The sequence below is a fragment of the Equus quagga genome, chromosome 5 (assembly GCF_021613505.1).
Source record: "Equus quagga isolate Etosha38 chromosome 5, UCLA_HA_Equagga_1.0, whole genome shotgun sequence".
Lineage (NCBI taxonomy): Eukaryota > Metazoa > Chordata > Mammalia > Perissodactyla > Equidae > Equus > Equus quagga.
Window position 1 is genome coordinate 44,629,335 of NC_060271.1, and position 24,631 is coordinate 44,653,965.

General features: G+C 50.6%; 1 protein-coding gene across 2 annotated transcripts in view; it reads left to right on the plus strand.

Annotated features, from left to right (window-relative positions):
* Positions 1–24,631, plus strand: part of NPHP4 (nephrocystin 4) — a 128,541-nt gene that overhangs the window by 2,053 nt on the left and 101,857 nt on the right. For both annotated transcript variants that reach the window (XM_046662412.1, XM_046662413.1), the window contains exons 3-7: positions 3,507–3,679; positions 10,873–11,025; positions 19,092–19,264; positions 20,396–20,460; positions 23,238–23,393. In XM_046662412.1, the coding sequence (XP_046518368.1) occupies positions 3,545–3,679; positions 10,873–11,025; positions 19,092–19,264; positions 20,396–20,460; positions 23,238–23,393 (682 nt within the window). In that variant the 5' untranslated portion in view covers positions 3,507–3,544. The remainder of the gene's footprint in view (positions 1–3,506; positions 3,680–10,872; positions 11,026–19,091; positions 19,265–20,395; positions 20,461–23,237; positions 23,394–24,631) is intronic.

Here is a 24,631-nt window from a genome sequence, read left to right on the forward strand (position 1 = left end):
TGTACTGGCCACTTACCCTCTTTGAGTCTCACTTTCCTCATCTTTAGATGGGGATAATGTACTTCACTTATAGAGCTGTTGGAATAATAAATATAAAAGTGCAGATGCCTGGTTCACAATAGGGGCTCAATAAAAGCTCTTAGATTTTCTTGATGTTTTTACCCCTGGAGAGTCCATTGAACTCTTTTCTTGGGCTCAAAGCGTGGAACCCTCTCAGTTTTCTCTTTGTTGTTCATCTAGCCCCACAGGCCCATCTGCCCTTCCTTCACAACACTCTTAATTCCTGCACAGCATGATTAATGACTTACCTAATCACTAAAAAGATTTCCACTGAGGACGGTCCTAACCTGGCATAGCTCACAGTCTGGCAGGACAGCAGTGACCACCTGCCTGGTGGAGTGTGGTGGCACTTCTGTGACAGGATCCCGTGGGGGAGGAGCCAGGGGGGATGAGGCGCTCACCCGAAGGGGGTGGCATTTGCTCTGACTCCTGAAGGACGAGTAGGAGTTACCATGGGTGTGTGTGTCCCTCCAGAGGGGAACAGAGAGGGCGTGGTGTCTGGGGGCGCTGAGGTGAGGGCAGAGTGGAGCTGGAGAGGAGGGAGGGCTGGGGGCAGGAAGAGCTCTGTGTGTCACAGCCCCTGTGGCTGCCTGGGCTCCCACTCCCAGGAGCCTGTCTCAGGTGTCACCTCTTCCTCCATTGCCCATGTGGACTGTTGCTGGCTGCCTCCACCTGCCCAGCTCAGGGGTTTGATTTTGGGTGGCAGTGCCTTTCAGAAGAGATCCTTCCCAGGGTGTGTCTTACGGGTGCAGCAGGGAGTCATCCCATTGATGTGTTTTCCTGGCAGGGTGGACCAGACCATGAGTGGCCTTCAGCCGCCTCTGCTGGCCAAGGGCCGCGTTGGGTCCTGCAGCCGTCCAGGGAAGGGGTGGCAGGTACTGGGCCAGGAATCTGGGGCAAGTGAGCAAAGTCTGGAGCCACTCACAAAGGAGGCACAGCCCTGGGGCTGGGGAAATGCTGCCGCGGGGCGGAGTGCACAGTGGGCGGGGCGGAGTGCACAGTGGGCGCCGCTCCTTCCAGGTGTCTCAGGGCGCGGGCTTTGCCACTGCTCCCAGGGCAGGAAGGACATCCTCTGTAGAGATGCCATCTCAGTCCATTGTGGCGCTCACTTTGTATGAATAAACGTTCCAATTTTATACTGAAAGTCAATAGGAAAACAACATTTCCCTGAAAAAAAAGATGCTTGGGAGTCAACTTTATTGAAACTTCCATTTGATTTTGTGAATATTTTTTGAGTTTTGATGGTGAGCCAGGTACCAAGGACACGGGAAAGTAAACTCCTGTGAGCCTGTGGCCAACTCCTGTGAGCAGTTGGCCAGTGGGCAGATCAGTATGGGGCAGGTGGCAAGTGCACGCTGGAAGCACAGGGCTGTGTGGGCCCGAGGGCTGGACCCCTGGGAGCCACCCAGAAGCCCTCCTGGTCAGGTGGCTCTCCAGCTGGGTATCGGGCAGGCCTCGTCTGCTTCCAGGCTGTGGACATCTGTGTGAGTTTCTGTGGTTTCTGTAACAAATTACCACAGACTGGGTGGTTTGAAACAACCCGGCTTTATTCTCTTCTGCTTCTGGAGGCCAGAAGTCTGAAGTCAGCCTCAGTGGGCTAGCGTCACGGTGTGGGCAGGGCTGGTTCCTTCCGAGGCTCCGGCGGGGGGGACCCACTCCCTCACCTTTTCCAGCGTCTCGAGAGCACCCGCATTCCTCTCATAGCCCCTTCCTCCATCGTCACATCTCTGCTCCTCTGGTCACCGGGTCCTTTCTCTGACCCCTCCTGCCCCTCCCTTGAAGGACCCTTGTGACCACATCAGGCCCACCTGGATAATTCAGGATCGTCTCCCCACCTCAAGGTCCTTGACACTAGTCCCAGCTGCAGATGACACAGATGTGATGTGGAGTTAGATGGCCTCCGGTGAGCTTTTCATGCTCTGTTCAACGTGAAAATCTTTTGGGCTGTCTTGCGTTTTCGGTGGATCTCTTGCTCATGCAGGATTTTGTATCATTATGCATTATTCACTTAGAAAATCTGGTTGTGAGTTACACACATCTTCCAAATGTTGACACGGTTAATCATACGATTTCAAAAGGTCCCTTTTGCTGCCGTCACTACCCATCTCATCAGAAAAGTCTTTAAGGCATGTGAAGCTGGCAGGCTCATGGTGGAGGACACCGATTTTCCCGATTCTAATTTTTGCCCAAAAGCTTGATTTTTATTACGGTGTTTCAGTGAGGAGCTCATTTCGTTTGTTGGAGAGAAAATCTACCGGGTACAAGTCTGAATAAGCATGGCCTGTCTCAGCCATTCTTTTTAGTAAAAATGGCGTTGTTGACTGGAAGAGCAGCTGGTTCAGCTTGCAGCCCAGACAGCCACCCAGGCTCATGGGAGTGACCGTTGTCCTGCATTTTGCAGCAGGTGATTTTGTGTGTTTCCCATTTCACCAGAGAATGCTGAATATGCCTACACTCAAGGGTCGAGATGTAAGCAAGTTAAAACGGCATTATCAAGGGCATTCTTAAGTGCAGCTGATGTATTTTTTACTGCAAGAAGTGAGGGCGTGGGATGGCTGGGAGGCTGTGGTGCCTGGGTCCGGGGCAGGCCGAGCCACCAGCGGCTTCGCCCACCACTGCCTTTGCTCCATCGGAGCAGGTGCCAACACAGGGAGCAAGGCCTATGTCAGCTGATGAGGAAAACGGCTTTGACCTTGTGGAACCCTTGACAACCCTGGGGAACTTACGGGATTCGGGACCACAGAGAGCTGCTATCTTAGAAGACCAAACCCGCTGCTTTTTCTCCTCGCCTGTCGTTTTAGTGTACAGAGCTCAGCTTCGTATCAAAGCCGAGGTTCTGTGTCAGCAGAAGAGTCTAGTGCAGCTCAGATCCCTGTCTGGCTGGAAGGCAGATAACGTCCTTAGACAGCCAGGCCTCCAAGCAGCCTGTAGCACTCAAAATTGCTCCCAAACGAGCTTAGGTCACAAGGAACTGTTCACAGCACTGAGCTGTCCTGGGGTGACTGTGTTAGTGTCCCCGTGAGCCAGGGCTCTACTGATGACCTCCCAACCCTTTCCTTGCTCTTGCTTTTGCACTGCCTGCTTTTTTATAGGTAGCTGCTCCCATGGCCTGGTGCCCTTGTGTACTGCTCAACCTCCACAACTGCACAAAGTGGCCCTGCATGTCCCCAACCCTGAACCAGTCACTGAGGCCAGGGTACTTGTGCTCTGGTTGGTTCCTGAGAGGAGGGGTAGAGGTTCTCTGGAGCGAGATGGGCACGTTTACTAGGGGAAGGCAGCATGGGTGCCAGTCTACTGCACTGGGGTTTGGAGGGTAGGATTGCAGAGTGTGGGTTTTGGGGATGGTGGTTCCTCTGGGGTTCAGTGGAAGGTAGGAAACTTTGAGAATTGCTCTGAGCACAGTGGCCCTTGTAACTTTTTTGTTTATTTGAACACGAATGGTACAGGTAATCCTACAGGCCCAAGTGACCCTCAGACTGGCACGATGAATGACTGGCACAGGATTTTTGATCAAAACGTGCTGGTACCTCCCCACCCACAGAGAGCACGTCAGCCTTTAAGGGAGTCAACAGCATTTCAGTGTGTCCTGAAGTGGCTCGATGGTCCGCTAATTAAGCAGGTAAAGAAATTTGCTATTTATTGTCAAATGCACGTTGTTACTGCGCTCAGCTGAGATGATATTGATTTCCACTTACTTGAGTCTCACCACTGTACCCATTACCTTGGGCCTTGGCAGGAGGCAAAGTGGCCCATCAGCAAAGAGAGGATGTGATTCAGTGACTCGGTCAGCACTTCTGACCCTGGGTAAAGGTTTCTTTCTGCCCACAGTGGGGCAATTTAAAAACCCAGGTAATCTGATTTCCTGGGTTATTTCTGAGCCAGGTTGTTTGTAAGAGGTGGCCTTGTGCACGCCTCAGCACAGCCTGCTTCACCCTGGCAGTGGGAACTGCAGAGGCAGAGCTCTGGGCATCCTGGCAGAAGCCCTGTGCTTGGATGGACCACAGCCATTTGCACGCTCAGGCCCTGGCTCTGTGGCTCTGCGTCCATCTGTGCCGTTCAGGTGGCAGGGAACCTGCTGGAGAAGCTGGTGCTTCTGTACTGCTAACAGAACAGCCATGTAATTGGAGTGTCTTAGTGAGGCCCGGTGGCCCGTGAGGATGCACAGGAAGGATCCAGGCCTGCCATTGTGGACACATGCCTCTTAGAGGGTTTGGCTTACCAAGACTGTCCTCCTCCGCAGCTGGTAGAGCGATTCTCCATGCATTCAAAGTTGTTGGAGCGCTGGTCTGTGAATAACTTTCTCTTATAAATGGCTCACATCCTGCAAAGCTCCGTTCCACACCTTGATGGAGCACCCGCTGGGTGTTTGCCCTTGAGCTGGGTGCTGTGGTAGCTGCTGCTTGTACAACTTTGCTTCTTGGCACTTTCCTTGTATTAATTCACTTCATCCTCATGACAGCCCTATGAGGCAGGTGCCACCATTACCCCCATTTTAGAGGAGCAAACAGCCCAAGAGAAGTGAAGTCAGTTCCCTGGGGTGACCCAGCTCTAGCTGGCCAGCGGGGATGCCAGCCGAGGTTGACCAGCTCCAGCAGCCCCTGCCTTCAGGAGCTCTCAAGATAGCAGACAGCAGTTTCTTCTTTCCTAGGACTTTTACAAAGGAAATTTTATTTATTTTCTATTTTATTTACTTATTTTTAAAAAGGTAATTTCTATAGTTCAGAATTCACAAAGGTACCCGAGGGAATTGTGTCATCCCATGGTGTCCCCAAGGCGCCCAGTGTCCCACCCTAGATACAGCCAAGGTTACCTGTTTTTTGTACAGCTTTCCAGAAACTCTAAGCAAATACAACAAATAAATATACTTGTATTATCTTGCTTTAAAAAATATTCTTAACAATAAGTTTTATAGATTGTTCATGTCATTACATGAAGAAATTCTTTCTTAAGACAGCATGGTATTTCTTTGTGTGGATGAACTATCGTTTATTTACCCAGGCCCTTATTGGTGAACACTTAGAGGTTTTCCTGTAATTTGCTTTTACAGCCACTGCTACAGTGAATAACTTCATTTCCATAATTTTTCCCCATGTACACATATGTCTGTAGAATAATTCCTACAAGTGGAATTCCTGATCCAAAATCATATGTTAAAAGCTATCAGTTAATGGACTGGCCTGGTGGTGTAGTGGTTAAGTTTGAGCACTCTGCTTCAGTGGTCCAGGGTTCGGATCCCAGGTGTGGACCTACACACCGCTCATCAAGCCATGCCGTGGCGGCATCCCACATACAAAATAGAGGAAGATTGGCACAGATGTTAGCTCAGGGCCAGTCTTCCTCACCACCCCCCCCGCCCCAGCAAAGTTATCATTTAACACCCAATTATAGGTTGTTTGTAAAAAAGCACACTTTAAACATAAAGACATAAACTCAGTGTCTTCAAATTGTATGTATGAAAGTAAAAGGATGGAAAAAAGATGCACCTTGTAAACACCAAGCATAAGAAAGCTTTGTGGCTATCCTAATATCAGACAAAGTAGAGTTCAAGGTGAGGGCATTACCAGAGATGAAGGGACATTTCATAACGGTGATGGTAATCCAGAAAATATGACAGGCAGTCCTAAATGTGTGTGCACCTGTATCAGGCCCACAGGTGGCACCACCCCCGGGTTTGATGACTCACTGGGCGGCTCAGCATGACTCAGCATATAGTTATCTTCACAGGAAGGATTTATTACAGCAAAAAGATACAGAGCAAGATCAGCCAAGGGAAAAGGCATGTGGGAGGATGCCTGGGGGAAATGGGCGCAGCTTCCAAGTGCCCTCTGCTGGTGGATCCCACAGGACACTTGATTCCCCCAGCAAGGAGCTGTGATGACACTTGTGAAATGCTGCCAACCAAGGAATCTGAGTTAGAGACTCAGTGCCCAGGCTCTCTGAAAAAGCTCAGGGTATTTTTTTGGACTGGTCACATAGGCATCCTTTGCGTAACATGTACCAGAATTCCAGATTCCCAGAAGGAAAGCAGGTGTTCAGCATAAACAGTTTCGTACAGTTTAGGCACAGTGAGCCATTCTTATGAGGCTGGTAGGGACCTTCTGGAAATGTAAGTTCCCAGAGTCCAGCCAAGGGTCAGCCTGTGAGCCAGCCTTTCAAAGCATCACAGGCTGCTGTGATAGCTCCTTTGTGCACAGCACCCAGTAATGTGGCTTCCATACGCATGAAGCAAAATTGTGTAGAGCTAAAGGGGACTGTGTTCAGATTTACCATCATAAGGGGGACTTTTAACTCTCCTCTCGATGATTGATAGAACAGACAGCCCAAAAAAAGAAGGTTTTGGAAGATCTGAACAACGCCATCAACCACCTTGACTTGTCATCTCTAAAATACTACACCCAACAAATAGAATGCACGTCCTTCTCAAGTGCGCATGGAGCATTCACTGAGACTGACCGTTTGCTGGGCCATAGAGATGTCTCTGTCCATTTAAAAGGATTGAAATTATAAAGAATATGTTCATTGACTAATGTTATTAAATTAGAAATCAATAACAATAAGATACCTAGAAAATCCTCAAATAGTAGGAAATTAAACAATACACTGCTGGCTAACCCATGGGTCACAGAGGAATTCATAGAGAAATTAGCAAATAATTTGAATTGAATGATGGGAGAACATATCAAAATTTGGGATACAGCTACTGCAGTCTTTTGAGGGAAACTTATGACTTTATATGACTATATTATAAAAATCAATGACCTCTGCTTCCTCTTTAAGAATCTAGGTAAAAAGAACAGATTAAACTTAAAATAGAAGAAAGAAATAGTAAATATATGGGCATAAATCAGTAAAGTAAAGGGCAAATAATAGGGAAAATCAACAAAGCTAGGAGTTAGTTCTTTGAAAAGATTAATAATATTGATAAACCCCTACTAAGACTGATGATGAGGAGAGAGAACACAGATCGCCAATATTAGGAAGGAAAGAAGGAGCATTTCTACATATCCTGCAGACATTAAAAAGATAATCAAGGGACCTTATGAATAACTTATGTGCCAATAAATGTAATAACAGATAAAATGGACAAATTTCTTTAAATGCACAACTTATCAAAAGTGACACTAGAAGAAATAGAAAATCTAAATAGCCCTGTATTTATTAAAGAAAGTGAATTAATAATTAAAAACCTTGCTAGAAAGAAAACTCCAGACTTACATGACTTCACTGTTGAATTTTATAAAATATTAAGGGAAGAAATAAGACCAATTCTAGACAAACTCAGAAAATAGAAGAGGAGGGAACGCTTTCCAACTGGTCTTTTTTGAGACCACCATAACTCTGATACCCAAACTAGGCAAGGACACTACAAGAAAAGTTCAGATGATAACCCACATGAGTATTAACACAAAAATTCTTATAAGATTAGGACATCAGATGCAGCAGTTTGTGTAGAGGATAGTGTATCATGATCAGGTGGGGTTTATTGCGGGAATGCAAAGTCGGTTTTAAGTACAAAAATCAGTGAAAAGATAGGATTTAAAAGATCAAGTAGGAAACATTAAAAAAAGTTGAATTTGGATAGTCTCTCACGTTTGTGCAATTTTATTTATTTTGGGAATTGGCAGCTTTAGATGGCAGCAGGCTTCCCTGTGAGAGGTGTCCGCTAAAAATATAACAGGCTTCTTTTGAACTTGAGGCACTTTGTTAATAATTTTACTGTGTTTTTCATAGTATTCCGTTTCCCTTTTTTGTGTAGTTTCATTTTACCATGAACGTTGATTGCATTTCTTTTCTTTGGAATTTGATGTTTATTGGGCACCTGTTATGTGTTTGAAACTGTGCAGGGGACACAAAGGTGACTGCCCCATATTCTGTCTTCACGGAGCTCTCAGTCCAGTGAGGGGAGATGGATCTAGAAACTTACCTGAGTAGAACTGGGGACACAGTAGCACAGAGGCGCAGGGTGCTTAGGGTCTGAGTTCTGGGGAGACGTCCAAGCCAGCAAGAGAGATTTGGGAGTTAGCAGGGCCTGGCTGGTGGTTACCTCCCCCAAGAAGAGAGGGGGGTGCGGAGGGGGAGGAGGGGGCCAATGGTGGAGCCCTGGGTGGGTGCAGCAGTGAGGGGAGGTGTCCATACCGAGTACCTACATGTGCAAAATCTTGTCCAGGCCCTAAGGATAGGGCAGGGAAGAGAATATTCTAGGCTCTTGTTCTCCTGGAACTACATTCTAGTTGGGGCGACAGACGTCAGCGTGTATGCTGACAGCTCTAGGGGATTAGCAGCGTCAGAGGATGGTGGCCCAGATGGCAGTGGTCAGGGAAGGCCTCCCTGTCCGGGCCCCTGATGCGAGCAAGGGAAGGAGCAGCACGCGTGAGGGTCACCAGGGAGGCAGTGTGGCTGGGGTGGCCGGGAGGACCGAGGACCGGGGAAAGGGGCGGTGGGCAGAGAGGCAATGGTGGTGTGAGGCGGGGCTCTGGAGCCGAGTGAGCGGGAGTGAGTGGGGATGATTGATGCTGGGCTCGAAGCCTCCCCAGGCCTGTCTGCTGTCTTCTTGTCGACCACACTCCACACCTCCTTTCTCCAGTTGCCCCATATGGCAAACGTGCTGTCATAGTCCTCACTAGTATGTGGGACTCACGCTGCCCGACCCAGGGAGGCCTGGGCAAACCGGGCAGCCAGGCTCCCTGTCCTCCCTGCTGCTCTTTCCTCATCATCCACGTCTGACCCATCACAGTGGTCACTCAGCTCTTCCCTCAGACACCCCCCAGTGTGCCCCCTTCCCATCACCATGCACAACCTCGGGTGGTGGCAGCAGCCCCCTGATGCCCTGGCTTCCCTCCTGCCCCCTCCTGGTCTCCGCGTGGTAGCTGGAGTGGTTCTCTTCTTTCTTTTTTTTCAGCTTTATTGAGATATGATTGACAAAATTGGAAGCTACTGTACAGCCTGCTGATTTGCTGTATGTGTCCGCTCTGAGAGGGTCCCCAGTCGAGTTGACTCAGCCGTCACCTCGCATGGGGCGGTTTTCTTAGAGTCCTGAATCAGCGTGTGGCATCTGCTCAGCCTGTCCCCCGGCTTCCGTCCTGTCTGCGAGGCCTGCGGGAGCTGCTCCCGCGCTTCTCGGCTCTTGCTCCCCCCTCTCCGCCCCTCACGCCTTGCTGCTGTCATGTGCACGTTCTCTATTAAAATGTACCCGGGATTTTGTTTTTGTCCAGATCTGGTGAGGCCAAAAGAGCAGGAGACGATTATCAATAAAAGACAGTTTGTCACCTGTGGTTCCTGAGAGGAGGGGCACGTCACGCCACGCAGGGCCACATGGGAAAGCAGCCCGGGCGGTCAGGAGGCAGGGGGGTGAGGGGAGAGTGCGGGCAGAGCCTTCCTAGGAGAGGAATGGGCCAGGTGGGGCCGGCAGGGGACCGCGTTTAGAACTGGCCAGTTCGAGTGATTTCAGCTGCCTCTGGGGTATAGGGACTGCCCCTAGTTGCCTAGTTCTGGCCCTGGGATGATCCGGGCAGGGGAATATTGCCTCCTGGAGTAAGAGCCAGATGGAGGGGCTGGTGGGGGTCTGGACTCTGGATTGGTTGTATATTAAGATGTCCTGGAAGGCAGGTCATTTACCGTCTCTAGCAATTAGCTGGCCCTGGGGGACAGTCTCCCCCTCAGTGAGGCCCCAGATGCCAGAGCATCAAGAACACAGAAAGTAACAAACCTTAGTGAATGCAGTTCAGTACAGTTGGGACGCTGTCTCACTGGTCCCCGAGCACCCGCTCTGTCCTGCCCAGGCCTTTAGTTTCCTGCTCCTTCCCCCTTGGTTCGCTCTCCCTACATGCACTCTTGGTTCCTACCCTCCCTTAGTGCTCAGTTCAAACATCTCTCAGAGCACCTTCCCCGGCCGTCCTGTTAAAATAGCAGATGCCCCGTCTCCTCACCTGGTTTTATTTTCTTTCATGGGAGTCCAAAGGCAGAGATTTTGTCTGTTTTGTTCCCTGTTGTCTCTAGTGCCTGGAACATTGTCTGGCACAGAGTAGGTCTACAGAATAGATGCTTAATTAATGTTTATTAAATGAATGCGTGAAAAGAGAGCAGAGAACTCCTGGTCGTGTGGGCAGACAGTCAGAGCTGTGCCATTGCCATGGCACCAGTAACCGAAGCGCTGATGGCCTGGGCAGAGCTCACTGTGGGGCTGCAGCTCTGGGGAAAGGGCGTGTCTTTATAGTCTGCTCGTTTTGTCCATATTTGTAGCCATGACTTCTCAGTCCTCAAAGATCTGCTTTTCCTTTGCCGATACCACCCCAAAGTAATTCTAGCAAGTTGAGGATTTAGAGTTTGTTGTTATATCAGGAAGGACTCATTTGGTTGTAAATGATTTTAAAAAACCCCATGCAAAATAGCTTAAGCTACATGTAATTTATTAACTCACATGACAGACAAACACATAGCATAAGCTTCAGGTGTGGCTTGATCCAGAGTCTCATGTGCTGTCACCTGGACTTGTTCTCTTTTGGCTCCCCATGGTGTCAGGTGCGTCTCTCTCCCCAGCCCCGACCTCTTGTGTCTCATTGGCTCTGGGTGAGTCTTAAGCCCATGTCTGTGCCTGGGGACTTCAGTGCTCTGATTGGCCAGGGGAGGGTCATGCACTTTGACTCACTCATAACCTCACCAGGGACCACTGGCCATGGGAGAGAGAAAGGAAATTGATACTTAAACCAGAGGATGGATGCCGAATGGGCCAGTTCTACCAGGATGGTTGGTTAGCACCTGTGGGATGGCTCGTGATGTTGAGACCCTTTGGGCCCATTCCCTTCTGTCTCCTAGGGAGTGCTGGAGGTGCTGTCGGAGGTGGGATGCCATCTGCGCGTGTCTCTCTTTGATGTCACCTACCGACACTTCTTCGGGAGGACGTTGAAGACTACAGTGAGGCCCGCTGAGCAGCTCTCAAGGCAGCCGTCCAGGATCGTCTTCAACGAGGTGGGCCATGATGGCGGGCGGGGCCCCTGGGCGTGGGGGTTCACTCTGAGCTTGGGACGCAACCGTGCATCTCAGACCTAGGAACGCCCCTGAGCAGCAGACCCCGTCATTGCAAGGCTCCTCTTAGCCGTGTGGCAGCTTCTTTCCAAACAGAATCTTATGTGGAAGCCAGATGTCCCGACAGCTGAGCCTGCACTGCTCTGGTTGCAGCAGGTTGGGCATGTGGGGCCTCGTCACCTTCAAAGAGCCTTCGGGTTCTTGGAACAAAGTTGGGAAGTTATAGATCGCATCTGATCCCTGACTTTTCCTCCCCTCCCCCTCCTCCTCACTCTTCTTTCTTTTTATTTTCCTTCTTGTTTTTTAAGATGAGCAAGTTGAGACTTAGAAGGAAGGTGACTTGCCCAGGTCAGGGGGCCAGAGCCTGGACTCCCCCTAGGCCTTGTGTCTGCAGGCTGGGTGGTTGCGTTGGCCTTGGTTGATAACATGATTTTGCCCATGTAGCTCTGCATATGGCCGCCCTGCAGCTAGGTGATTTCCGTCTTTGTTCAGTGCACCAATCCCACAAATGTTTATTCAGCCCCTCTGTCTGCCAGTCGTTGTGCTGGGCGCCAGGGAGATGATGGTGAACGAGAGGGGCATGGTGCTCACCTTATAGAACTTACGGTCTTTGGGGTGACACACAAAAGCAGGTAACAGAGTCACTGCAGGTGTGGTGAGTTCTCGGAAGGAGACCAATAGCTGCTGTCCTGGAGAAGAACGGGGACACCTGCTAGGGTGAAGGAGGGCATCGCTGTGGAGCTGCCGCCTGAGCCGTGAAAGGCAGGACGACAGTGCCCGGGCGTGAGGCAGGCTAAGGTGGCTGGGTTAGGGAGGGGCTGGCACAGCAGAGGGTGGCTGGCTGAGGTGGCTGGGCAGGGCCTTCTTGGGGACGCTGGGGTTTTACTCCAAGAGCAGGAGGTGTTGTAGAGGTCATTTGTGTGGCTTCGCTGCTGCACTCCTGAGCTGGAGTGGCAGCTTCCAGAGGCAGCAGGTCTGCGTGACTGGACTCCTGCAGGTGACGGTCACAGGGATGCAGAGGATCCGTACCATGTGGATTTATCTTTCACCTGTGTACAGAGTCAGGCCCAAGGAAGCCCAGTATTGTGACAGTACGGTGAATAGCGAAGGTGGTGGCGGTGACCATAGCTGTCCTTGGAGACATCGCTGTGTGTAACCACAGCCCGAGGCACGCCTTTTCTGCGGGGGACTGCCCTGGCCACAGGCGTGAAGCCACCGGGGTCTGGCTGAGCATGTATGTGCTGCTTGCTGCATTTGGCCATCACCCAGCGTCAGGGCTGTGTGTCTTGGCGGGGGTTGATTCTGACTGGTGCCCTTACTTAACACAGTAGTAGAGGGAGATAATGCCCCCAGAGGTCAGACGATTAAATAAAGCCTTGGTAAAATGTGTGTCGTGGGGACTAAAAATGTGTCTGATGTTAAGGTTGTCAAACAGCTTGTGCAAATGCCGCTTAAAGGTCTGTCCGGCCGGCCATGTCAGAGACAAAGGTTTTGTGTTGTAGATCACATGTGCAGCCGTGGGCAGCCCCTTACAGCACTGTTTCAGGACAGGCAGCAAATCGCCCCATGCCCTTAACAGGGCAGGAAGTGGTTCATCAGGAGCGTCTGGGGCCCTGTGGTTGTTGACACCCAGGCTGTTCGCATCTTTCTTGCTTGTACAGTCAGGCCCAAGGAAGCTGGTATTGTGACAGTCAGTGAATAATGAAGGGGGTGGTGACATAGCTGTCCTCTGTTGGGCAGTCACCCTGGGCCAGGTGTTCATTCTGAAGCACATTTACGTTATTTCGTTCTGCCATCCTCCTCTGGATGTTGGTATTATGATGTCCCCTCTGTACAGAGTAATCCAGGAGCTCACGAGGCTGTGAGAGTGGGCGAGAGCAGTTGGGCCTGGTGAGGCTGGCTCATGGCCTGCACGTTGACCACAGCCCTGTTCTCTGGCCTTCTTTTAACCCCAGGTGTCAGCGGGGCCCTGCGGTTTCCACTTGGAAGAGTCTCGAGGGGTGGGGTTATGCTCTGAAATCAACACAGGAGTGCTTTGCAGGCACTGAGCTTCTGAGATGAGCTCGCTCCTCCGCGTCCTTCCTCTTGTTTAGCTTTCAGAGTGGCCGGCACCCGTCCCTGTAGCAGCGGCAGTCAGGATCCCAGCAGGCCCCGGGCCGGAACGGGGGCTGTCACCCCCCTGATTCACTCCATTACAGTGATCCCCGTGAGTGGAGGTGAAGCCATAAGAAACAGCTTCCAGAGCTGCTGCTCCTCCTGGGCTTGTTCCGGGTTCAGTGTTTGCACCCCCGGAGGGCTTGTGCTGCTGTGCATGTTGAGTGACTCTTCAGATGTCGCTGCATCTTGGAAGCTGTGTATCAAGGGCCCTCTCAGCTCACAGTTCAGGTCCGAGTTAGGAAAACAGATTTCGTCTCGTATTCTGAGCCTGTGGGAGCTGAGCACTGCTCCAGCTCAGCCTCGGCCTCTCTCACCATTTGTCTTCTGCTGAGCTGGGCATGGGGACAGGGGACAGTGGGTGAGTGAGGACCACAGGCGTTACAGTTTCAGGGAAAATCTGTACCCTTTAGTGTTGGGGTTACTGAAGTGGAGAATGCAGCAGGGTTGGTGTGGGGTGAACTGTGTTCTTGGTTGGGAGGCGACACCACGAAATGCTCAGGGAAGCTGCTGTTCTCCAGCTGCTATGCCCACGGCGAGCAGCAGAGGCCAGTGATGCCCCAGGAATGAGTTCTGTCATCATGAGCCATTCAGCAGCATCCTCCACGCCCAGCACTTTTCTCTCGTTTCCTTGACGTTCAGACTACGGAAAAAGAGGTTTTGTTCCAGTTTAGTTACTAAGGAGACTCCTCCTTCACCATGTGTGCCTGTGCGTGCATGTGCCTACATACCTTACATGTTTACATGCGCCCGTGCAGTCGAAATGTGAGCGTTCCCATGCTGGCGTTAATAAGCAGGAGGGTCTGCTTATGTGGTTGCATCGTGCTGACTAATTGCTCTGCTTCCACACCTGTGGAAATAGAGCTAAATACAATTTGCCCTTTTAAGAGGTGATTCTGAAATTTGGTGAAGGTTTTTTTTTCTGATTTTACTAATTGCCTGTGTTTTCTGGCAATTACCAATTTTTTCTGGTTTTCCAATCAGCAGTGGCTTGGGGGTGATCTGGTTAGAGATCGCAAGCTGCCAGGAGCAGGGAACCATACTTGGAGCCAGCTTGGCTGTCCAGACTGAACATGGATCGATGGATCAGCCTGGTGTGCTCTTGGTTTTTATTGAGCTGTTGGTGGAATACGTAGCCCAGAAGGAAGATGCTGTATCATGTCTTTGCAAACAATGTCCTGAAAAAAAGCCTTGGAAAAAAGTCTCGCCTTGAGCCCAAGCTGGGTTTTTTTTTCCTGTAAACGATGAATTCCTTGCCTGGGCTCAGATTCCCCTCTCGGTCCCAGCCTCCAGGCGCTCTGCCTGGGGAGCCCAGGTGGCCAGCTCCCAGACCTCTCAGCTCAGAGCTCAGGATGCTGTGCTTTCCTTCGAGACCTTCCCCTATGTCGAGGAATTGCCCTTCCCTTCCACTGAGATGGCTAATAATTCATTCAGTACCTCAAAAAGTATCTTTTAAAAAATAATGTGGGAGGCCAAAGTACCATGCAGTTTCTACATTTTCTTTTTGTGATGAACATATTTCTCTCTTAAATTCTTTCCTTAACTAACCACACTCAGCCTTTCAATGACAGGCTCATTTTTCCTCCTTTATTTATTTTATGAGAGTGACTGGGAGGGATCCTGGTGGCTCTCCATAGACATCCAGACCACGGGGCTGTACCTCCCAGAGCTCCCCTCAGCCCCCGGTATCGCTAAAGTACAGTCACGTGTGGCTTAAGGAATGACGGGGATATGTTCTGAGAAATGCATCCTTAGGTGGTTTCGTCCTTGCGTGAACATCATGGAACACTCTTACGCAAACCCAGATGGTACAGCCCACTGGACACCTAGGCTGTGTGGTGCTAATTTTGTGGGACCCCTGTTGTATATGCAGTCTATCGTTGGCCGAAGTGTCCTTGTGTGGGACATGGCTGGAGTAGGTAAACCAACTGCCCTCGAGAGAATAGATGGTTGGGTTTTTTCCACTTCTGTAACACTGCCATGAGAAACCGACTCTTGAATTTTCTTATTCATCAGAGTGATGACACCGATGTAATTTCCCCTTTAAAAGTGGATGCTGTCAAGGAATATCAGTGTAATCCCAGTGAAGCTCCCAGAAGCCCTTCCAAACGACTCGACTGGTCACTTGCCCCGTCTGTGGCACAGCCCTGCCGCCTCTCCCTCCGTCTCCGCGCTGCCCTCCGTGTCAGTAATCACAGCCACAGTGTGAACCAGCTTCATTTCCAGAGGGCTGCTTCCGCAGAGAGTCTATCTGGCCTGAGCCGTGCCCTCCGAGGACGGCCTCTTTCCTCTCTGGCTCAACAGAAGCCACTCCCAGCGACTCTGAGCCAGAAGTGGGGGCTGACAGAAGTGTTTCTAGAGGGAGAAATAGCATCCCTCTGTGACGTCTCCGGAGTTGGGGTTTAGTCTGTGGTGACTTAACTGCCTGCCATGTGGGGATAGTGGGGAGCTTCACGTTTGTCACCTTATGTCACTGTGTGTTCACAGCAGTAGACTGCGGGAGGGTGTAGCTGGACCAACTGACTTTCCTAAGTACGTCAAGGAGTTGTTCTTTAGGCTGGAGCGGGACTGGCTTTGGCTGTGGGTGTGGGACTTGATGTAAGATGAACGGGGGCTAAAGTCCTGCTCTGTCACTTATTCCTGTGGGGTTTTTGGCCAGTTATGTAAACCAATTCACTCATCTGTGCAGGAGGGATAACAGGATGCGACTCATAAGGGTCATGGGAGTATTAAATCATATGTTTTTCACGAACAGGCACCCAGTAAGCAGTAGGTATTCATTCCACAAACACTGGTTGGGCGTCTGCTGTGTGCCAGGCTCTCTGTAGGAGCTGGGCACACCCAGATGGATCAGATAGTGTGTAACCATTTCAGCCGAGGTTGAAGGTCACATTGCCACTTTAGATTGTGGTTTCTTAGACTTGGCACCACTGACATTTTGGGTTGCGTAATTCTCTTGGTGGGGGGCTGTCTCCATTGTTGTGTTATTTTGCATCACATAATGGTGGGCCAAAGCCTGGATGAGTGGATGCCTCTGAGTTTGGAATTAGAGATTTTGCATTTCCCAGAGGCGAGGGTTGCTCAGCAGAGTCCACGGTGCTTGGAGCAGTGGTCTCACGGGGGTGGTGTACTGGAAACCGCTCTAGCCTCCGGTGGGAGGGGGAGCGGGCAGGTAGAACCTGCAGGAAGTATTTGTGAATTATTTCCCTTCCTGAAGATATTCTATTAAAGGTTTATTTTAAAAGAGTTCTTTGGAAGGTACTGGTTTAATTTCTGCTCTCCTCTTCTCTGGCCTTGTCACCCAACCTCATCTTCTGCTTGGGACTAAGAGCTGCGTGTCACTGGGTTGGGTGGAGTGGCAGTGTGGTTGGGAACACATGGCTGCAACCTCTCCATAAAGGCGCATCATCAGAGGCCCAATCTCGGTTCTGTCATGGGTGAGAAATGGAATCTCGGCCCGAGGCCAGATGGTGTCTGTGTTTTTGAAGATGAAGGCATTCAGACAGGAGCATTTCAGTGATTTATTAATCTGTTTGTCCTGTCAGGGAGGAGACTTGTCAGGTGGAGATGGGGGAGTGTGGTGGGGGGCGAGTGAGAGCCCCTCTTCTGTCTCTTGCAGGTCATTTGATGGGCTCAACTCCAACGTTTCCTCGTGCCACTTCCGTGGAGGCAGAGGATTTTCCTCTCACAGTGTCCTGCGTGGTGTTAATTAATGTCCTTAGACGGAAGGGCTTCTTTGCAGGTTTTGCTCAGCTGAGTGCCATCGGGATTTCTGCTGAGCCCCTCTGAGTGCTGTGTGCTGGGCTGCACGGCTTTGCCCTCCTGGGGCCGCTCTGCCAGGTGAGGAGGGAGGATGGGGCTCCGTCCCTGGGGGCTTTGCTTCCAGAACCTCCGAGCTGGGGGGTCCTGAGCGGGGTCGCATTTTGTGCCTGCCTAATCCAGCCTTTGCCTGTGAACTTTGGCCTTCTTGAGGGCTGGATCATGTTTTCCAGGTTCCTTAGAAATTCTTTAGCATGGTGCTGTCCCACACTGGAGGGTCAGTAGTGATGTTTGGAAAAGGGCCGTCCTTAGCGCTCATAATATCATGACACCCATCGGCCCTTCAGTCGCCTTTCAACTGCTGCGCTTCCAGTGGCCGACCCCTTGCTTGGAGCTGGAGTCTTTGGAGACAGATGCTGGTGGGGCTCTGCTGCTGTCGTTTTGGTCTTGGAATAATTGTTTTCAGTGGTAAACGAAAGGGAGAAGCAACAGCCATAAATTTGTACTTGGGACAAAGCTGGTGCCACCGCCTTCAGGCAGAGCAATCTCAAGGTGACCTCTAAGCTCCCAGATTATTGTTGCTTCACGTCAGAGTTTAAAGTGTTTCTTTCACTGCCGAAAAGAAGAACGGGAGTGTTCAGAACACCGGTATGCACACGTATAGATAGAAAAGGTGAGATAATGACAAACTCGACTTTACAGCGTGGCTTTTTAAAACAGTTCTTGAGTCTCAGAACCAGAAACATAATTCTTTCTTGGTCCAACCACCTGTCAGCTGTAAGTGGTCATTATTTCATCATTTTGCAATAAAAGATAATAGAATAACGATTTATATCTCATGGCTGATGTTTTAATGTGTCTCTCTGTTATCCTGGGCTGACAGTCTGTGATCACAGTAAACGTTTTCTCCGTGACACCATGGTAATGACTCGTTAATGGGGGCTTATTCCGAGTTTAAATCATGATGCAGGAGCCCAGCCGGGCCCTGCCTTCCCTCGCTCTGCCTGGTGGGGCGTGGTCTTTGTGCTCAGCTAGTGACCCTGCATCTCTGCTTCACGGACACTGGGGATAGGGACCACTCTGAGTCCAGAGCCATAGCTCAGGACCGCACCTGAGCTCCCAATTTATGGCTGTTGCCTCTCCCTTGTCCGCTCTTGATGCCTAAACCCCGTCAGCACGTGTGTTTCTGTTCTGTGTCTGTGACGTTGACGAGTTTTAAATAACAACGGCTGTGTTGGCTCTCGTGAAAGAAGAACCGCAGTGGGGAGTGGGTGCCGTCGTCTCAGCCGGGACAGGTGTCCCACCTGCCTTGTCTCTCTCATGCCCCTCCCCCGGCGAGAGCTGGAGGCTCCCACCGCCTGTTGGGGAACGGCAGTTACAGGTGGAAGACTCTCGGAGCACTTAGTACATCATCTACTTGGTTTAGGTCCCAGACACCTTGTAATAAAATGACCTCAAGGCGATTTTTGTCATAAAAGGACGTTAGTTTGGCTCTGAACTGGCGATTATTATACAGCACCCCAAGAAATCTAAGGATCCTGCTTAGTTTGAACAAAATTAGCGCAGATGCAACTTCACTGTCGTTCCACATAAAACAGGGATTAGAGTCAATATCAGCGAGTTATGATTGAAGTTTTGTACAGTGAGTATTACATGAAAGGCCCAGCAGATGTGTGTGCTGGCAGTGAGCTCGTCATGTCTTTGGGCTTATTTAACTGTGGTCCAGCCTGTGCTGGGGGTGAGGGCACAGCCACTGCAGCCTCTTTCTTTCCTAGAGGGTCTGGTGACTGTTGGCATTTTGTGTAGATGGGAAGTTCTGGAGCAGAAGCAAGTAGTCTGATGTCCTGGGTGTCGGGCGCTCTGGGATGAGAAGCCGTGACACCCGCTCTCAGCTCTGGGGGAGTTATTTTATGGCACCTGTTCCCTTCTCTGGTGCCCTGGGAGGGACGTGGTGTTCCCCACATGGCGTGTTTGTGACGTTCATGTGATGATGGTGGAGGGGGTGAACAGGGAGTGCGTCTGGTCCTTTTCTGCTTCCTTCTCCGCGGGTGGTAAACATTCAGGCCGCCATCTAGCTTCTTGTTTTTGTTTTGCAGCCCTTGTATTTTCATACGTCCTTAAACCACCCTAACATTGTGGCTGTGGTAGAAGTGGTCACTGAAGGCAGGAAACGAGATGGGACCCTCCAAGCTTTGTCATGTGGGTTTGGAATTCTTCGGATCTTCAGCAGCAAACCGGAATCTCCTACCTCTGCCTCCCAGGACAAACGGTATCTGCCCTGTTTTCTCCGTCCCTGGGATTTTCCACTGTCTTCTGTGGTGATTGAACTGCTCATCATTCGGCTGTAGTAGAAAGCTTGAAACCTGTCAGCTTATGTTGTTGTGTGTTCATAACAGTAGACTGTGGGAGGTATTTTGCTATGGGGTAACTGGTTTGCCATTTCTAAGTAAGTCAAAGAATTGTTTTTTAGGCTGGAGTGGCACTGGCTTTGGCTATAGGTGTGGGATTTGATGTAAGATGGACGGGGGCTAAAGTCCTGCTCTGTTATTTAATCCTGTGAGGTTTCGGCCAGTGATTTAAACTCTGGACTCCGAATCAGCTCGTCTGTGCAGGAGGGATAACGTGCATCTCCTAAGGGTCATGGAAATGTTAAATCGTATGTTTTTCACAAACAGGCACCCAGTAAACAGTAGGTATTCATTTCAACAAATGTCGATTGGGCATCTGCTATGTGCCAGGCTCTGTGTAGGAGCTAGACAAACCAAGATGGCTCATCCAGATAGTGTGTAACCATTTCAGCCAAGGTCGAAGTTCATCTTGCCACTCTAACTCAGGGTTTCTCAACCTTGGCACCACTGACATTTGGGCTGGATAAGGCTTTGCTGTGGGGGCCATCCTGTGCACTGCAGGATGTCTAGCAGCATCCCTGGCCTCCCCCAACTAGATGCCAGAAGCACCCTCCCATCCCCAGCTGTGACAACCAAAAACATTTCCAGACATCGCTGAATGTCCCCTGGGGGCAAAATCATCCCGGGTTGAGAACCACTCCCCTAGATATATAGCCATGGAAATTGCTCAAACGTTGTCTTTCTTGGGCTGTTTCAGAGCCTTATGAATTTCCCTGGCTTTGTCTTCGAGCGCCCTGGTTCTCGGGCTGCACTGGGACAGCTCTGCGGATGCCGGGAGTGCTTGGCCAAGACCCCTGCGGACATGGGGCTGATGCGATCCTCTGCTATCTCTTTTTTTCTGTAGAGGATGCAATTGGTGGCATTTAAAAGCTCTAGAAGGTGTGGGAGTGGTTGGGGGCCTCACATGCTTTCCTTCTGAGAAGTGTAGCTGGCGTTTCATGACCACATGGAAGATGCAAAGTTGACGTGCGTTTCGTGGGCTTGTTTTGCAGGTTGAGACTGTATCATGGCACCCCGAGAGCCCTCCTGCACCCGCGTCTCCAGGACCCCATAGAGCGTAAGAGATGAGGCCTGGCCTGGCCTGAGGCGCTGCAGCTGCCAAAGTGCTGCTGTCCTCAGCAGCGTGTTCATCTTAGAACTTCCCTGAGTATTACACCACTGTCAGCTTAGCTAGTTTATTCAGTAGGTTTGGGCAAAATGTATCACAGGCTAGTATTTTTGACATAATTTAAGGAACTGAAGCACACTAGACTGGAAGGGGGCATTGCTTTGTGAGGATGACCATGGGAGAGGTTTGGCCCCTTGGAAGCCACCTGCCAGGAGGGCTGTTGCCCTGCTTGCCCCTAGGATAGCAGCTTTGCTTGCCAGATGGAGTAGCTGCTGTCCATCTCTGGCCCCCAGCTGTCACAGGAAACCTTTGTGAAGTCCGTTGATTTTCTCCAGTGTGCAAGGCCTTCCGGCTGCCCCTAACTCAAGAGGAAGGGTGTGCAGGAACACCTGCCATGTTGTGGTATTACTGGGCTCCCGCCTTCCGTGAGGGCCTGCCTTAGAGCAGAACGGGGAGGGGGGCTTCATGCTGTGCATCTGGGACCCCTCCTCCCGAGCAGCCAGCAGGGATGTGCAGGCCCAAGGTGGAGATCTCTGCTGACTGCGGTGGGGTGTGCATGGGGGTCAAATTGGAGGTGGAGCTCTTTGAGGGGGTGACTCTGTCTTCTTGAGGTGTTGCCTGGATTCCATGACGGGAATGTTGTCTATGCCACAAAGCCTGTGCCAAAAAGTCAAACCAACCCCATCCCCCCTCTCCCCGATGGATTTTGGTAAGGGAACAATCAGTCAGAAACTTAATTTTGTTGATGGAGATTGGCTTTTAGGTTATTTCTCAATTGAATTCAATCATTAATTTGCCAGCATTTTCACTCCCTAAGTGTCCTGAGAATCGGGACCTTTTAAACCATGTGCACAGCCACCCCATTTCCTCCATGTCCACGATTCTTGGGTGCTGTTGGAATGTGTGTGTGGGAGTGTGAACTGTGAAAGGAGGCCCGAGGAGGAACGAGCCACGGGCCGAATGCTCATCTTCTCAGTTGGCATTTCCGAAGATTTCCGGGTGTTTTTCTGGAATGGGTAATCCATTCACGTGACTCAATTCAAACAGCACGAAGAAGTATAGAAAGGCTCAGAGCGGGGCCTCCCCGCCCGGCTGCTCAGCTCCCTCCCCTGCACCACGGGTGACCTCCCTCTCAGTCTTGGGGACCTGCCCAGGCCTATTGAGGGGTACCAGCAAATGCGTGTGGCCCTGTTCTGATTTCTCCCCTCCTTTTCTTCGTCCCAGACTTTGCTTTTTTCCCTTAACGATTTATCTTGGAGAATGCTGCATGTCAGTCCACAGAAGCTCCCTCACTCTTTTTACGGTCACGTGGTATTTCGTTGCTTTGCTGTTCTGTGATTGAATGGACCCCCACAGTGGACACTCAGTGGTTCTGTAAGAATAGAGGTTGGAAGCATTGCTGTGCTGGACGTCCGTCCTTTTGCAAGTGTGCAGGCGAATCTGTAGGATAAATTCTCAGAAATGGAGTTGCTGGGTCCCAGGGCCTGTGCACTCACAGGTTTGTAATATTTCTCCTGTTTGCCCTCCACAGAGGTGGTACCAGTTTGCTCTCCAACCAGCCACATGGGAAAGTGCCTTTTAGGCCATTTTAAATTTTAAAGTAAGGAGATCCCATGTTTGGAGTGGTTAAGAATTAAAAATATGGTTTTCATTAATTCCTTTTTCTAATGAACGCAGTAGATCATATTGGCTCTTTTCTTATCAAGTCACTTAGCATGCCTTAGGAGGTGGTAAGGCCCCTATCAGTGCAGGAAATCAAGCCCAAGCAAGATGGACGATTTGGTGGGAATGTGTACAGGGCATGTCTGTGATCCCTCTCAACCCTGAGGCCCTGTGGCTCTGGGGTAGGGCCCTTCCTGTGCCCCAGTTTCTCTCCATGCTGTCCCCTCTACCTTCTCTGGTGTTCTCTATCTGAGCTTTTCCTGGTCATCACATTCTCCAGGACCTCCCCTTTTTCCGCTTCCTCCAGTGGCTTGTCTGAGCCTTTCTTGGGGTTTGGATCCCATTCTCTCGTGTGTTATGGATATTGGTGTGTTTGTGTCTTACTTGTCACCCAAGAAGAATGCCCCTCTTTGAGGACAGGCTCTGTCTTGGAGGCCACTGGCCCCTAGGACCTGGTCCTGCTGCTTTGTGGGGCTTGATGGATGCAACTGCTGAGACTGACAGGGAGGCAGGCCTCTGGTCCAGAGCGCCTTCCAGACTCCCGCTGAGTATGGCACCAAACAAAACCTGGACGGCACCACCCTGGGGGAGGAGGTGAGCGGGAGAGGTTTTGTTTTGTTGGGTTAAAAACAAGTATCTCTTGGGGCCAGCCTAGTAGCATAGTGGTTAAGTTCCTGTGCTCTGCTCTGGTGGCCCGGGGTTCCTGGGTGCAGACCTACACACCACTCATCAAGCCACCGGGTGGTGGCATCCCACATACAAAATAGAGGAAGATGGGCACAGATGTTAGCCCAGGGCCAATCTTCCTCACCAAAAAAAAAGAAAAATAAAAATTAAAAAAAACCCCAAACCAAGTATCTCTTTCATTGTGATTTATTAGAGATGGTTTTTAAGGATTGATTCTTTTTCACTTATTGGCTGAACTAACAGAGCAATTCCTCCATCTCCCTAGAAAAATATGTTTCCTGTTTGTGGTGTTTCTTTCTAAGATGATCAGTTTATTGGCTGGTTTGACTGAAAGTGCCTTTGGTTTCAGCTCTCACATAAGGTGTTTTCTCCCCTAGAAAACAAACACCTGACCCTCATTGAGAGCTGTAGCCTGCAGTACACCCTGAGACCACACCCGCTCCTGGAGCCTGCGTTCCACCTTCTTCCCGAGAACCTTCTGGTGTCTGGTCTGCAGCAGATCCCTGGCCTCCTCCCAGCTCATGGAGAGACAGGTAAGGGCTGCTCTGGTCTCTCCGCCCGGTGAGTCCGTGTTAGTTTATAATCAGGCCTTGCCGGAACTGGGCTCCGCGGCGTGCACGCCGCCAGCTGGGTGTGGCCAGGCACTCTCAGCAAGCAGCCTGGTTGGGGGGCGTGAGGACAGAGGGGAGGAGGAGGCAGAGGTGGGGAGGAGGAGGGCAATGCCATTTCTGTTTGTGGTCCCTTCCTGAACAGTGTCTCACATCCCTCAAGTCGCTTTGTGTCTTCTTTCCTTGGGAAATGCTTTCATAAGACAAAGTTCCTGTCTTTATGACCATGGCTAGGAAAACCACTGTCGCTAGCTGTCCCCCTCACTGTACCACCACATCAGTGGCTTGATTATTATTTTTTTATTGTGGTAAAGTAGACATAACGTAAAACTTACATCTTAACCGTTTTTGAGTGTGCAGTTCAGCGGCGTTGAATGCATTCGCATTGTTGTGCACCCAGCACACCACCCATCCCCAGCCGAGACGCTGTCCCCATCAAACATTAACCCCCATGCTCCCATCCCACCAGCCCCTGGCACCCTCCGTTCTCTCTCTGTCTCTGTGACTATGACTCTTCTAGGTTCCTCAGAGAAGTGGAATCATACAGCAGTTTTCCTTTTGTGACTGGCTTATTTCAGACAACATAATGTCCTTAAGGTTCCTCCACGTCGTAGCATGTGTGAATTTCCTTCCTTATTAAAGGCCGAATAATATTGCATTGCATAGATAGACCAGAGTTTATTCATTCACCTGTTGATGGACTCTTGGGTGGTTCCACCTTTTGACAGTTGTGAATAAAGCTGCTGTGAACGTGGGTGTGCAGTGGCTTAGTTTTGAAAACTGAAATTCATGTGAAAGGCCCAGGGCTCTATCTTGGTGTGTTTAGAAGTTAATGCTCCAGTGGTGGCTTTGGGTCAACCCCTTCACAGCTGAGATCACCATGGGGTCTGCTCTGCTCTGGGATCCTGCTGACGGCCTCAAGACCTGGGCCTTGTGTTCTTTCTGGGCACTTCTGGAGGCTTTTTGTCTAGTTGTCTGGAGGAATCCAGGAGAAGGGACCCCCTCACCAGCCCTTCTCCCCCAGTGCTGCTGGAACCTCTCATGGGCTGACTCCTCGCTCCCCTCCAGGAAGAGCAGGATCAGTATTGAGTGTGAGCAGTGGAGACGTGCTGAGCGTTCCAGGGAGAGCGGGATCGGCTTTGGGTGTGAGCAGTGGAGACGTG